This window comes from Octopus sinensis, linkage group LG9 (genome assembly GCF_006345805.1).
Source record: "Octopus sinensis linkage group LG9, ASM634580v1, whole genome shotgun sequence".
Classification (NCBI taxonomy): domain Eukaryota; kingdom Metazoa; phylum Mollusca; class Cephalopoda; order Octopoda; family Octopodidae; genus Octopus; species Octopus sinensis.
Window position 1 is genome coordinate 83,554,261 of NC_043005.1, and position 15,889 is coordinate 83,570,149.

Sequence of the window (15,889 nt, forward strand, 5' to 3'; positions counted from 1 at the left end):
TCACATATCCCAATTGTCAAATCTCTAAAGTACCAGTTGATTTATTCTAGATATATAGATTCATATATGCTGGCTGTAGTAGCCAAGTGGCAAAGATGTTGGACTTGAAACTCAATGGGTTAGACTTGTACAGGTTCAAACCCTGACTGCAGTGATTATTCTATAGGTGCAGGCATGGTTGTGTGATTTAGAAGTTTATTTCCCAATCAGGTGTTATTGGGTTCAGTCCCACAACACAGCACCTTAATCATGTGTCTTCTACAACCTCAGACTCACCACCACCAACAACAACATCTTTTACCACTTCTACTACTACTACAGACAAAATAATACACAGAATTAACTCTACCGAGGTCGACTTTACCTTTCATCCTTTCAGGGGTCGATAAATTAAGTACCAGTTGCATACTGGGGTCGATCTAATCAACTGTCCCCCTCCCCCAAAATTTCAGGCCTTGTGCCAAGAGTAGAAAAGAATACACAGAAATTCTAGCTTATATCAGAGTTAAACTAAATAACACCACGTAATGTGACTGGTGCTCTACGATTTCTGTCACACGGCTGCTGCTAATAATAAACATAATACATATATACAGAAATATCATTTTTAATTGCTTATTCATTTGTGTAAAATATATAAATTGTTTGCTTTAACTCTGGCATTGGTAGGAGTTCTGATCAGTTGTTGAGTTGGCACAGCAAGGCAACACCTCTACAGATCCAATGATTCTGGGGTTTGTGTGTTGGCAGCATCATGGCAATGACAAAGTTGGTCGAATGGCCAGTAGTCGAAAGTGTTCCTCGACGCTCACTTGTCTTGTAAACTGGACACTTATAGCAGTGTTTTTCGGGCACCATATCTTTCTTAAGTGGTTTCAACCATATCTAAAAATATAATAATAATAATCATCAGCATCATAATCATCATCATTCATTCATCTTCGTTTAGCGTCCGCTTTCCATGCTAGCATGGGTTGGACGGTTCAACTGGGGTCTGGGAAGCCAGGAGGTTGCACCATAATAATTCGTTCGTTTATTGGCCACAAGGGCTAACAAAAATCAATTAAAACATAAAGGGACAAAACACAGGACGAAAGTTACAAAGGGTTTTGTCCGTTTGAAAAAGTCCGTGTACAAAAGCAGGATAACAACGAAATGTAAGTAACAATTAAAACTCCCAATAGGGGGAGGCGCTTCGAAAGGTTACTTGTAGAAAAACCCATAAAAGCCACGGGAGCCTGGTCAAAAGTTCTCTTTTTATATTTCCTTTTAATTTTCACAGGTGTATCCTCAGGATTAGTCCGTTCAAGATTGAAGTTACTCTTCACGAAAGTAAAGAAACAGGAAGAAGAGGACACCTGTTATTGGTAATAAATAGAAATTGACTCTGTTTATTAAAATGAAAATGAAACGAATGAACAATATTTCGACACTGTGTGTATCTTTTACAAGTTCAAAATATAAAATGAAAACAAATTCAAAAATAGGAAATGCTGAAACATTCAAAATTAAACTGGAATAGCTGCGTTTATTTCCAAGTCAGACGATGTCATCAGTCTTTCACAAAAGGTAGGCAAGAAAGAAAAAAAATCAAAAAGAAAGAAAAGAATTGGAGAAAAAAATTATTTGGTCAAAAAAGTTTAGGATAAATATAGTGGAATTTACCAGCCATTTTATTAATTACTCCAGGCTGAGATGTTAACAGTTCACAAATATATCTATCCTCATGGGTTTTAGGGACTGAAAGTGCAGTGGAGTGAGGGTGTTTTTTGGGAATGTGCACCCTGGGGTCTTCCTCAAATTTACACCCGTTTGATGTGAAATGCTCCGTAAGTTCCATGGAACCACTGTTATTGTGCCTGATGCCGTACCTATGTCCATTAAATCTATTTTGTAATCGTTCTGTTGTGCAACCAACATAAATCATTTTGTGTTTGGTGCATTCCGCTGCGTATACCAAACGGGAATCCTTACAGGTCCCTCCTTCTGTGTAAATCATAACATTTCTGTAATAATTCTTGATGGGGTCAATAAATTAAGTACCAGTTGCATACTGGGGCCGATCTGATCAACTGGTCCCCTCCCAAAAAATTTCAGGCCTTGTGCCAAGAGTAGAAAAGAATACACAGAATTAACTCCCCTGAGATTCTAGTATATTACACAGACACTTGTATTCTTAATGGAAATCCTTTGGCAGAATAGTTAAGATACAGAATGCGACAAGGTTGGCCCTTTTATTTACACGTACAGACCATTCTGAAACAATTTTATATAGTTTTTATCAACCCATTTCACTATAAAGCTGGTGTTTAAAATATAAATCAACCATTCTGTTAACATATTTCTAAAGGCGGCGAGCTGGCAGAAACGTTAGCATGCCAGGCGAAATGCTTTGTGGTATTTCGTCTGCTGCTACGTTCTGAGTTCAAATTCCGCTGCGGGCGACTTTGCCTTTCATCCTTTTGGGGTCGATTAAATAAGTACCAGTTATGCACTGGGGTCGATATAATTGACTTAATCCATTTGTCTGTCCTTGTTTGTCCTCTCTGTGTTTAGCCCCTTGTGGGCAGTAAAGAAATATATTTCTGTTGAAACAGACTACTTTTATTTCAATTAATTTTTAAAATAATGAAATTAATTGGTCATTATTAAGCTGATGTTTGAAACACAATATGGAACTTAGATGGATGGTTTTAATTTAGACCACTTTAAAACAGGAGATTTGTATCATACAACCAGGGATGGTTTCAGGTGGGTTAAAAGGATGTTTTGTTTCTAAACATGACTACTTAATTAGAAAAGCTACAATATAACTGAATGTAATTTCAATTATTTTATCATTGAAGTTGAATCTAAAATTAATAACTTACAACTGGAACACTATCATATAAGACTTTTGGATAAGATTCTGCAAGTCTGTTTTCTTCTCTGTCCCATCGTGCGCCATCAAGGTAAAGTCCATACACAAAAACACCTGTGAATAAAGAAAATCAAATAATGCATTACAAAACGTGCAGTAGTAAATTTCCCAGATTTCATCACTCTCATCATTGTTGAAATCAAGACCACCACCACCATCACAACTACTACCACAACCACTACAACCACTGCCACTACAACCAGTAGATATATATCTACTGGAAAATTTATACAAAAATAATAAAAATCCAAGGAATTTCCTTACCATCCTCTGGCGGTTTGGGATAATCTTTCTCTTCTAACACTTCATAGTCAAACACTAATAAATCAATTGGTATAGTGTACTTCCTAGCATAGTTTTGCTGGGCACCAGTCAGAAAAGCTTGCGTGAAATAAAAACCAGACAACCAAAATACAGAGGGGGGACCTTCGTCATACCAATCCTAAAATAATAGTAAAAAAGAAAGTTCATAGATTTATGAGAGTTTGGAAACTGAAAAAAAAATTTGTATGTTATTTTAACTAGACATAGGCACAAGCATGGCTGTGTGATAAGAAGCTTACTTCCTAACCACATGCTTCCAGGTTCAGTCCCACTGCGTAGCACCTTGGGCAAGTGTCTTTTATAGCTTTGGACCAACCAAAGCCATATGAGTAGATTTGGTAGATGCAAACTGAAAGAAGCCCATTGTATGTATGTGTGTGATTTGGTTGGTCTGAGGTAATAGTAGAAGACACTTACCCAAGGTGCCACACAGTGGAACTGAACCCAGAATCATGTGGTTGAGAAGCAAGCTTCTTACCACACAGCCACTCATGCAGCTATATATATATATATATATATATATACATACACACACACATATATATATACTTAATATGATGAAGTCATTTCCTCATTAGGGATTATATAATCCAAGGTATTCCACTGGTTTAATCCACATCATATAATGTGAAATTCATATGTTCAGGATTATTGAAATTATCAATATTGGGGGAAAACAAGAAGAAAAAGGAAAATAAATGGTTGTAATTAATAATTTATTTGTATGTTATAAAAAGATGACATTTTTTATTAAAATAACAGTACAAATAAATTGATTAGAAGCTGAGAGCTCAAAGAAAAATAAATTAGAATAGAAAAAGAAAAAAGAACCTACATATATGTTTCAGTCCTATCATCTAGTTGATGGGAATTTCAAAGCATTTGGTTTAATGCTAAGAAAAATTACCACATTCTAACTATATGGTGGTAGGACTTCTTCAAGGTTAATATAGAGCTCATATAACTTAGGTAATCATTTTTTCTTTTTAATCTTTTAAATGATTATCTAAGTTATATGAGCTCTATATTAACCTTGAAGAAGTCCTACCACCATATAGTTAGAATGTGGTAATGTTTCTTAGCATTAAACCAAATGCTTTGAAATTCCCATCAACTAGATGATAGAACTGAAACATATGTAGGTTCTTTTTCCTTTTTTTTATTTTAATTTATTTTTCTTTGAGCTCTCAACTTCAAATCAATTTATTTGTACTGTTATTTTAATAAAAAATGTCATCTTTTTGTAACATATAAATAATTACATACATTTATTCTCCATTTTTCCCTATATATATATATATATATATATATATATATATAAAGAGAGAGAGAGAGAGAGAGATGTATATATATATATATATATAAGCATATACACACAGGGCTGGGCAAAAGTAGGTATACAGTTGTTTAATATAAGTGAAATTCTTATTCTAAAAAAAGAAATATAAAAATGTAAAGAACATTCCACTTATATTAAGCAACTTTTACCCACCCATGTACAGACAGACAGACACATACACACACACACACAACCATTGCATATAATAATTAGTTGGTTTGTTTGATTGACATAGCAAGAGGCTGTCAAATGACAGAAAGTGTGTGAGAGAGAGAGCGACAGTAGGAGACAGGCGTTTTTACTCCCATTTTAGTTCTTATACAATATATTGTAAGATATATAAAGACTATCACATGATGTATTGTATTGCAACCAAAAGGAAACAACAATTAATTAATTAACAACTGGGTAATAAATATATATTACACACATAATTGTGGTAATAATATAATAATAATAATAATAATAATGGTTTCAAATTTTGACACAAAGTCAGCACTTTCATAAGTTGGTTGCATTGGCCCCAGTGCATGACTGGTACTTTTCTTATCAGCTCCAGAAGGATGAAAGGCAAAGTCGACCTCAGCATTATTTGAACTTGGAATGTAAAAATAGATGAAAAGCCACTAAGCATTTTGTCCGGTGTGCTAATGACTCTGCCAGTTAGCCACCATCATAATAATGATGATGATGATAATAACTGTTTCTGATTTAAGGATGAAGCCAGCAGTTTTGAGGGAAGGGGTTTGTCTAACAATGCTGCTATGTCATATTATTCAAACAGTTTATGATATGAGATTCTATCTGCATGAAGAACAATAGGTAAGATTAGTAGTAATGTATTTACTAAAGGTAATACCAAATGTATAACACTGAATATTTACTTGTTCATCAGTTGCTTTAACAAGCATGAGAAGGTTATTCTCTACTAAGGAGATCAGAGTAAAAGTGAAACACGTCTGGTATTAACCCACATACTTGTCAGAAAAATAAAAATTAGTCATTAATCAGTATTTTTTTTTTTTACTTACCATATATTTATTTCTAGTAAATTTTAAAATTCCTCTTGCATTGAATATATTAACACCCTATATACTTTTTGTTTGCGATATTATTTAAGGTTTGAACTAAAAGAAGATAAATTACAATAATTATTGTAATTTATATTATTGTTATACAATCTGCATTTTATATACCTGTAAAAACTTTAGTCTGCTCAGGAAATCAGTAATGTAACTTCCCAAAGGTTTCAGCGATGGATATGACTTGTTCATCCACATGCCTGGGATTTTCCCTTTGAGAATATTCACAACAACAGCCTCCAAGTCACTTGACATCACTACTAAGCCCTAAAGAAATATAAGAGGAATTAATGAAGCATTTAGGTCATAGCACAATTTTAAACTTTAAAACTTTTTAAGACGCTATTGTCTTATGATGAAAGTAAAGAAACAAAGTTTGCTTTAGAAGCATTGAGATTTATTGAAAGATAAGAAAATAATTTTATTTTCAAATGCAGGATAATGCTAATTAGCATTTTCCTGCATTTGAGAATAAAATTATTTCCTTATATTTAAAACTTTTAAAATATTTCTGTTGAAATACACAGCCTTTGGTTCAATTAATTTTGAAAACAACGAAGAGTTTAATGAAATAACTTGGTCCTTATTGACTTGGTGTTTCAAACAAGAATTGTTGCTGATTTTGGTACAAGGCCAGCAATTTTAGGGTTAGGGGTCAGTTAATTTCATCGACCCCAGTGATCAACAAGTACATATTTTATTAACCCCAAAAGGATGAAAGGCAAAGTCAACTTCAGCAGAATTTGATCTCAAGTTGTAGAGAGTTGGAAGAAATGCTACTAAATATTTTGTCTGATGCAATAATGATGCTATTTAGACCATATTAAAACATGCAACTAGTATCAAGGAACCAGAGGCAGTCTCAAGCAGGTTGGAATCAAGAGGATTACAATTTAATGTGATTGTATTTATGATCTCTCACCATAACTTTATGCATAAGCATTTTTATAAAGTTCCAAACTCTGATTTTATAATATAAAAGCCACTTATTTCAGTAAATTCATCCAAATTATTTTATTTTTTTCAAAATTAATCAAAACGTACAGGCAGTGTATTGCATAAGAAATATGGTCACAAAAGGAACAGAGCAGCCAGCACAGTGAAGACAAGACAAAAAAGATTTCAATATATATCAAATAGCAATGATTAAAGTGATTGACTCCTGATATAAAAAAAAAATCAAAGAATAACAGCTACTTAGAATCTTCATCCTTGCCACCACTGCTATTGTCATCATCACCATTTTGACAACCATTTTTCCATTCATACATGGATTAGATGAGTTCTTTCCTACATTTATAGTGTTCCTTTGTCATCTCTTTTATGAGGTTCAACTTCTATAGACAGACCAGTCTTTGCCACATCTGTCCATGTTCTCTTTGGTCTTCCTCTTCTGTTGGATCTTTCTACACGAATCTTGTGGTACTTCAATGCATATTACATAGCTAGCCAGTATAGCTGTCACTCTTGATTACTATAATCAATTCCTCTTATAACCTGCTTTTCTCTCAGCTCATCTATGCCTTGAGTAAGCATTTGAATATAATAACTGTACTCATCATCATCATCATTTAAAATCCACTTTCCATGCTAGCATGGGTTGGACAGTATGACTGAGGGCTGGCAAACCAGATGGCTGCACCAGGCTCCAATCTTGATCTGGCAGAGTTTCTACAGCTGGATGCCCTTCCTAACGCCAACCACTTCAAGAGTGTAGTGGGTGCTTTTACATGCCACTGGCACAGGGGCCAGTCAGACGGTACTGGCAATGACCTCGCTCAAATGTTTTTACAAGTGCCAGTGAGGCGACGCTGGTAATGATCATGCTCGAATGGTGCCTTTTACATGTCACCAGCACGGAAGCCAGTTAGCCGCTCTGGCAATGATCACGCTTGGATGGTGCTCTTAGCACCCTACTAGCACGGGGCTCAAGTGCCAGTAAGGCGACGCCGGTAATGATCACACTCAAATGGTGCCTTTTATGTGCTACTGGCACGGAAGCCAGTTAGCCGCTCTGTCAACGATCACACTCGTATGGTGCTCTTTGCACCCCACTAGCACAGATGCCAGTCAGCGAATTTGATTGTGAAAATTAAGAGTAAGAGCATTCTAATATGTTAGAGTACAGAAGGGCAATGCTCCAACAGCATATCTTCAGCCACATAATTTTGGGTTCAGTCCCACAGTATGAGACCTTGGGCAAGTGTCTTCTACTATAGTCTTGGGGCAAACAAAGCCTTGTGAGTGGGCTTGGTAAATGTGAACTGAAAGAAGCTCATCATGTGTGTGTGTGTGTGTGTGTACACACTTATACATGCGTGTCTCCTTGTCTTGACATCACATGACTGTAAGCAAGATTTATCATCATATAAGCAGGACCATTTGTTTCCAATCTACCATGAAAAAATGTCCAGTGAAGGGGAACTGCTACCTTACATGCAAACAAGTGAGAGTTGGCAGCAGGAAACGCATCCAGCTGTAGAAAATCTGCCTCAACAAATTTCAGCCAATCCATGCAAGCATGGAAAGGGTACATTAAAACAGTGATGATAAGCTCTTTGAGCAACAGAACTACGAATCATTGACTTAGTGTTAATGGCCGAATATTCCACAAACAATTGTACTCTTCATGTAATCCTGAAGTAGAATCAGTGAGACATTAGGTGAAGCAGTGTATGACACAGGATGAGTCAAGACTTAGTTTCTGAACAATTGGTACAGTTTATTAGACAGGTGGTGCTGCTGGTGATGATGATGAAAGCAACAATGATGACGGCAGCAATGACTATGATGATAATGATGACAAGAACAATGTGACAACAAGGATAACGATGACGACAACAATGACAATGATGATGACGACAACAACAATGATGATGATGACGACAACAACAATGATGACAATGATGATGATGACAACAATGATGATGACAACGATGATGACAATGATGATGATGATGACAACAACAACGATGATGATGATGATGACAACAACAACAATGATGATGATGATGACGACAACAACAATGATGACAACAACAACGATGATGACAATGAGGATGATGATGATGATGATGATGATGAAGAAGCTGAATATTTTTCTTTCATTTAATTTTTACATTTCTCTAGCTATTAAAATACCTTAATTGCTTTCCGTATATCCTTGAGACTGGATCGAATCACAATCAGCAACTTGTTGAACCTCACCATCTCCTGTACCAACACAGTGTTCATGCTTTGCTTGTATGAAGTTGGGTATTTGAAATTAGCCTCGTTAATATCAAAATCATCAGGAAGCTTGTTGATGATGTCTGTTGCAACTTCATCCACAACGTCGTCTGTTGTTTTCCCAGTACTTGAGGTAGATTTTGCCTGAAACAAAGACGTAGAGCGGGATTGCAAACATTGTCACTCTCACTTGATCTTGGGACTGTGGGTTTGGATGTATGTTCCTTGATAATGAGTTGAAAAAATAAATCTTTTGATTTAAATCAATGAGAAAGAAGTTTTTATATAATGGTATGAGGGGAACCTCTACATAGTCATTCAACCTGCTAGAAATAGTTGCCTAATATCCCTCAAAGTATTTCTCATTGTTTTGAAAGGGAATGTAGTCGAAGTTGCTTGATGCATGAAAAGACAAAATGATCCTGGATGGAACACCTTTTGATCATAAGTGTATTCAGTCAAGGCACGCCTGGGGCTAAAAGACAGAACATGTAAAAATACAAAGCATATAGGAAACATATTCATGGTTACTTAACCATGCTTGTATGAAGCTATCCATCAAATTTTATCTTGATGTTTTATAATCAAATTTTCAGATTTTATATATACATATACATATACATATATATATATATAAAATTCAATTGCCATTAATTGTGACTGATGATGCAGAGTAGTACCTACATTACTAGAAATAAGAGTTTAAAATCCCGTAGCTGCAAGGAAGCACAATTCCATACACTGATAAGGGAGATAACTGCCCCACAATGAGCTAGATCACCATACTAGTCTAGTTTCACTTAAAATTAATGCTCATCAGTAGTGACCATTGCTGGTTTGGCTAAATCCCAGCTGTCAGTATATAGTAATTGCCACATGAATCAGTGGCTGATTCAGCAAAATGGTAATGTGAAAATTATAAAATAACAAAGGTTTCTTTATGCAATATAAAACTGAAAAGGAAAAATTCAGTTGTCACTAATTGTGACTGATGGTGCAGGGTAGTACCTACATTGTTAGAATTAAGAGCTATATATATGATGATTATGATGATATATATATATAATAGAAATATGTTACAAAAAGAAAATAGAAGCTAGACGTGGAAATATAAGGGGAAAGTAAGAAGGAAAATAAGTGAAAATGCACATTGGAAATTAAAAAAAGTAAAGGCTTTTTATGAAAAGTAAGGATAGATATATACAATTAGATGAACTGAGGTAGGAATAAAAGTAATAAAAGTCATTATTGTGTTAAAGAGATTCAAAAGCATGCCGGTTTCGTAAATTACTAATCATTGCTTTGAATGCACACCGATGTATATATATATATATATATATATATACAAACACACACACACACACACAGATAGAACAGACAGATGCATACATAGATACATCTATATAATGATGACTACTGTACTTCATCAACTGGCATTTAGATATTTATATATAAATACACATGTACATATATATCTAGATATCTATACACACATACATATACAAGTACACATATGATTAAATATACCATATAAAAAGAAAACAATATTTCTGCTCATAAAACAGAATTCAAATAAAAAAGGGAAAAAAAAATAGTTGAGTGATTGTTTAAGAAACTGTTAGTGAAAAATGTAAATAAAATTATTTGGAAATCCAGTGAAATATATTAAATATTGTCAAAACTGATTAGAATTATTATTATATATATATTTAATGGTTATTCTGTGCAATGTCTGTAACAAAGCTTAGCTTTACTTCTGACAAGCAAGCGAACATAGATAGTGAATTAGAGAGTGAGAAAAGTGATTTATAGAATGATTAATTAAAATGATTTATGGGGTTTAATTAAGGATGCTAGTGGTAATTTGTATTAGCAAGAATCAATTTGTCATAGATTAGAAAACAAAATAAGTCATGTTAGTTCTGGAAAGAAATACCAAACATTTTCAGGCAAAGCCATTCACTGAAGAATTTTTAGTTGTTGTTATTCGAGATAAGTTTGTTTTCTAATGCTTACCCGTTTCTGTGGAGAGGAAGCCGTGGACATTGAATTTCAGATCAGGAGGTTTACAGTAAATTAATTAGTAGAAGAATAAATAACAAGAATCCACACAAGTTAGCAAATAATGTATCAATATATATCTATTAAAGTGAAAAATAATGCAGCATAAAAAGACACAATCAAGCTACGTTTCAATGGCGTGCCCAAAACTCAAGCCAAGGAGAAACGCTTTGGAAAATATTAACGTATGGTGTAAGGTAACAACTGGCAATATGAGAGTAGTTTGGAAAAATATAGCTCCTCACTGTACATGTAATTTTGGTTGATTCCAGTCCGAATCCATCTGACTTGTTTGTACAGTGAACCATAGCAGGGATCATTCAACTTGGTTAGAATTACATAAATAAAACTAATTGTGTCACAAACATTGAATGGACCAGGTCATTGGGCTGAGGGTAAGTTTCTTCTTTTCCACCAGTATCAGGGGCTCTAAAAATAGTTAAAGGTGCTACCTTCCTTTCTCTTCACACACTAAGCTTCACACAACCACACTCTCCCAAGAAAGAAAGAAAGAAAATTATAGAAAAAGTGAAAGAAAGATAAATGGATGGATGGATGGATGAGTGGATAGATGGAGAAAGAGGGGTGAGAAAAGAAAGAAAGAAGGAAGGAAGGATGGATGGATGGAAGGAAAGAAAGAAAGAAAGAAAGAAAGAAAGAAAGAAAGAAAGAAAGAAAGAAAGAAAGAAAGAAAGAAAGAAAGAAAGAAAGAAAGAAATCTTCTCTAAGCTAGAACATTGTCATGGCTAGCAACACAGCACAGTGATGGCAAAAGAAGCAATAGCCAATAGTTTTTGGGGAGTTCATTTCTCTATTAACTTAACCAAGTCTAATTTTCATGTTTGCCAGACAATTATAAGCATTTATTTATTTATTTGTTTGTTTTCTTGTTTGTTTGTATACTTATTTATTTTGCTTTCACACAGAGATAATCAGTTTCATCTTCATAATGGAAATCTCTGTCTATATATATATATATATCACTTACAAGAAAGGGAGGCTTCTCTGCAGTTGTATGACATGCTAGAAATAGAAGTCAAACTTTCTTCTACAATACCTAAAGAACAAGAACAATGGATAATGCAGTTCTACAAACACCAAAACTGAATAAAAGATGGAATGTTCAAAGCTTTTGGTTATAGTTTTGCTCAATCAGGGCTCCTTGAGGGGTAAACAAAAACAGCAGCAGCAGACAAGAACTGACCAATGCTAAGGGCTTGAACTGATAACCTACCTGAGTCAAAAGGATGTTATCAAACAACAACTGTGTTTCTGTTCGATCTTTTGTAATGTCAGCATTTGCATTCATTCCAAAGATTTCAGGTGTCGGGTTCAGAGGTAGGTCTTTTGTGTAAGAAATGTAGCTTTCATACTAAGAAAATAAAAATATTTGGAATCATCGTTTAGCGTCCGCTTTCCATGCTAGCATGGGTTGGACATATATATATATATACCGGAATAAACACATAAATGTGAAACAAGGTGGAAAAAAGAGTACTCAAATGCCAGTGGTAGAGTAATATGCTTTATTTAAAAGCAGCAGAAAATTCAACAAAACCTGTTACTCTGAGTTTCACGTTCCCGTTCGTCGGACAGTTTTTGCTAGAAAAAACTAGCAAAAACTGTCCGACGAACGGGAATGTGAAACTCAGAGTAACAAGTTTTGTTGAATTTTCTGCTGCTTTTAAATAAAGTATATATATATATATATATAAACACAAATGGGTTAAGGTTCACTATAGTTGTTTCAGACACATTTTATATTGATGAATAAATTCAGTTATGTATGTAGGCACTAGCATAGCTAGAGTGTGCCACACCCGGACCCCACAAAAAACACATTACCTACAGCAATAGCCTAAAACAGGATGAAATGTGCTGCCCAGGGCAAGCCAGCAATTTGGGGGGAGGAGGTAAATTGATTACATTGACCCCAGTGATTAACTGGTATTTATTTTATTGACTCTGAAAGGCAGAGTTGACCTTGGCAGACAGAACATAACAACAGTTGAAATGCTGCTAAGCATTTTGCTTGGCATGCCAGCGCACCACCTTAATTAAATAATTGATATTCTTTTCTACTCTAGGCACAAGGCCCAAAATTTTCGGGAGGGGTGGGGCAGTCGATTAGATCAACCCCAATATGCACCTGGTACTTAATTTATCGATCATGAAAGGATGAAAGACAAAGACAACCTTGGCAGAATTTGAACTGAAAACGTAAAGACAGACAAAATTCCACAAAGCATTTCGCCTGGTGTGCTAACGATCCTGCCAGCTCACTGCCTTTAAGTAATTAATATTGCTAACATGTGATGTGTCCTGGTGGCCAGCTATTGTAAAGGAGATTCTAAATAAATCTTGGCAGGCTTACAAGTTTGGATTTCAAATCAAAGAATAAGGAAGAAAATACATAGAATATGCATATCTCTTTTACTCTTTTACTTGTTTCAGTCATTTGACTGCAGCCATACTGGAGCATCGCCTTTAGTCGAGCAATGCTAGAGGGACAAACACAGACACACAAACATATACACACACATACATACATATATATACATATATACGACAGGCTTCTTTCAGTTTCCGTCTACCAAATCCACTCACAAGGCATTGGTCAGCCCGGGGCTATAGCAGAAGACACTTGCCCAAGTTGCCATGCAGTGGGACTGAACCCGGAACCATGTGGTTGGTTAGCAAGTTACTTACCACACAGCCACTCCTGTGCCTATTAATAGTTTTTTCTTTTAGCTTACTCATTACAAACATTTTAAAATTTCTAGTCATAGCTATTCATGTATTGTGCCATAATTTTATTTCATAATTTAAAAACTTCAATAAAAAGGATTGTAAATCAATAATAAAAAATAAAACAGTTGAAACACAAAGGAATCTCATTAACAAAAAATGCAATTAAATAATGGAATTCCTTACTTCACCCTCCTCAGGAGCTTTGTATATGTGACCAAGTTCATCAAAATAATATTCCTCGTTGTATATTATATCTGGGCAGTAAAATTTTCGGAGCAAGGTCAGCAGAGTTCTGCGATCCCATTCATCAGTGACACGTCCACCGTAGTTACATTCACCAGTCAGATAGAGCAATGCTTCATATTGAACGTCCTGAATACAAGAAATATATGGAATCATGTAAATAAGCATCAAACCATATGACAAATGGCCATTTCACATCACTCCATCAGTATGTACATGTGTGTGTGTGTTTATATCATCATCATTTGGAAGGCAACCATGCAAACTGTTACATATATATATATATATATATATATATATATCTTTATATATAAAATTGAAGTTGTGTGTGTGAGACTCAGTCTCCTCCGATTTAGATTCCTAACTACTCCCACATTTTGCGGTGCAGTTTAACCAAAAGCAGGTATCTTATAGTCGTCATTCATATCAAGCCCTTCTGGGTATTAGCGCGCGTCTACGATGAGTCTACGATTTAAAAAAAAAATTACCATCATTTTTCCGCATTTTTAATGATTTTTGCTTGGGTTATATAAGGGAAGTAACTCTCTAAAAATGCTTATATAGTTGTTTCCCTTACAAACCTGAGCAACACCGGGCGATACTGCTAGTATATATATAGGGGTCGTTTATAAAGCTTGAAACACGTGTACCGCGATATCCTTTGTGTTCTGTTTTTGATTTGAATTTATATATATATGTATATATACTGAGGGAGATATATATATATATATACAGATAGACAGATATAGATAAATATATACAAACAGACAACTATGCATAGACAGACAGACAGACAGACAGATAAGTTAGTTTATTATGTTCAGTTCAGTGATGACTTAGCTGGCCAAAACTTCAAAGTCACTGTCAATGATATTCTTGTCAAATGTATATATATATATATAGTCTTGGTTGGATTTTACTCATAAGGTATTGGAATCGAATCTTACATATATATCATTCTGCCTAAAAATGGACCTACAAGTTCAATATCCCTACATATCTCACATCTATTATCTTTTCTCCTTCTCATTCTCTATTTTGTATCCTATCTAAATTAACCATCCTCTCACACAGTCTCTGAAGGGATATAATTAATAAATATCCTGGAAACAGCTGTAAGACCTATCTATAAATGTTCTAATATCTACACATTATTTCATTATGCAAAAAAATTCTTATATATATATATATATCATCATCATCATCATCATCGTTTAGCGTCCGTTTTCCATGCTAGCATGGGTTGGACGGTTCTACTGGGGTCTGGCAGTGTTTCTACGGCTGGATGCCCTTCCTAACGCCAACCACTCCGTGAGTGTAGTGGGTGCTTTTTACGTGCCACCTGCACAGGTGCCAGACAGAGCTGGCAAACGGCCACGAACGGACGGTGCTTTTTATGTGCCACCGGCACGAGGGCCAGGCGAGGCTGGCAACCGACACGAACGGATGGTGCTTTTTACGTGCCACCAGCACGAGGCCAGTCGGGGCGGCGCTGGCAATGGTCGTGAAACGGAAGGTTCTCTTACATGCCACCGGCACTGGTAACACATCTGCAATTTCCATTGATCAATTTCGATTCTGATCCTCACTTGCCTCAACAGGTCATATATATATACATATATATATATGTAAGACTCGACAGAGTGTAAGTACTTTGAGAGAAAAGTTGGACCTAAGAAGCATCAGTTGTGGTGTGCAAGAGAGACGTTTGCGCTGGTATGGTCATGTGGCGAGAATGGATGAAGATAGTTGTGTGAAAAAGTGCCACACCCTAGTGGTTGAGGGGACCTGTGGAAGAGGTAGACCCAGGAAAACCTGGGACGAGGTGGTGAAGCACGACCTTCGAACTCTAGGTCTCACCGAGGAAATGACTAGAGACCAAGACCATTGGAAGTATGCCGTGCGTGAGAAGACCCAGCAGGACAGGTGAGGCCATAATCC

The 15,889-nt window shown here is 35.5% G+C and overlaps 1 protein-coding gene across 2 annotated transcripts in view; it reads right to left on the bottom strand.

Moving 5' to 3' along the window:
- Positions 1-591: 591 nt before the first annotated feature.
- LOC115215808 (dynein heavy chain 7, axonemal-like) overlaps positions 592-15,889 on the bottom strand; it is a 177,725-nt gene continuing 162,427 nt past the window's right edge. The window contains exons 66-73 of one of the 2 annotated variants that reach the window (XM_029785114.2): positions 13,889-14,077; positions 12,189-12,326; positions 10,910-10,915; positions 8,807-9,037; positions 5,780-5,932; positions 3,185-3,362; positions 2,871-2,974; positions 592-885 (exon numbers count right to left, since the gene is read on the bottom strand). In XM_029785114.2, coding sequence (XP_029640974.2) covers positions 679-885; positions 2,871-2,974; positions 3,185-3,362; positions 5,780-5,932; positions 8,807-9,037; positions 10,910-10,915; positions 12,189-12,326; positions 13,889-14,077 — 1,206 coding nt within the window. In that variant the 3' untranslated portion in view covers positions 592-678. The remainder of the gene's footprint in view (positions 886-2,870; positions 2,975-3,184; positions 3,363-5,779; positions 5,933-8,806; positions 9,038-10,909; positions 10,916-12,188; positions 12,327-13,888; positions 14,078-15,889) is intronic. The other variant, XM_036506057.1, reaches the window with a different exon arrangement.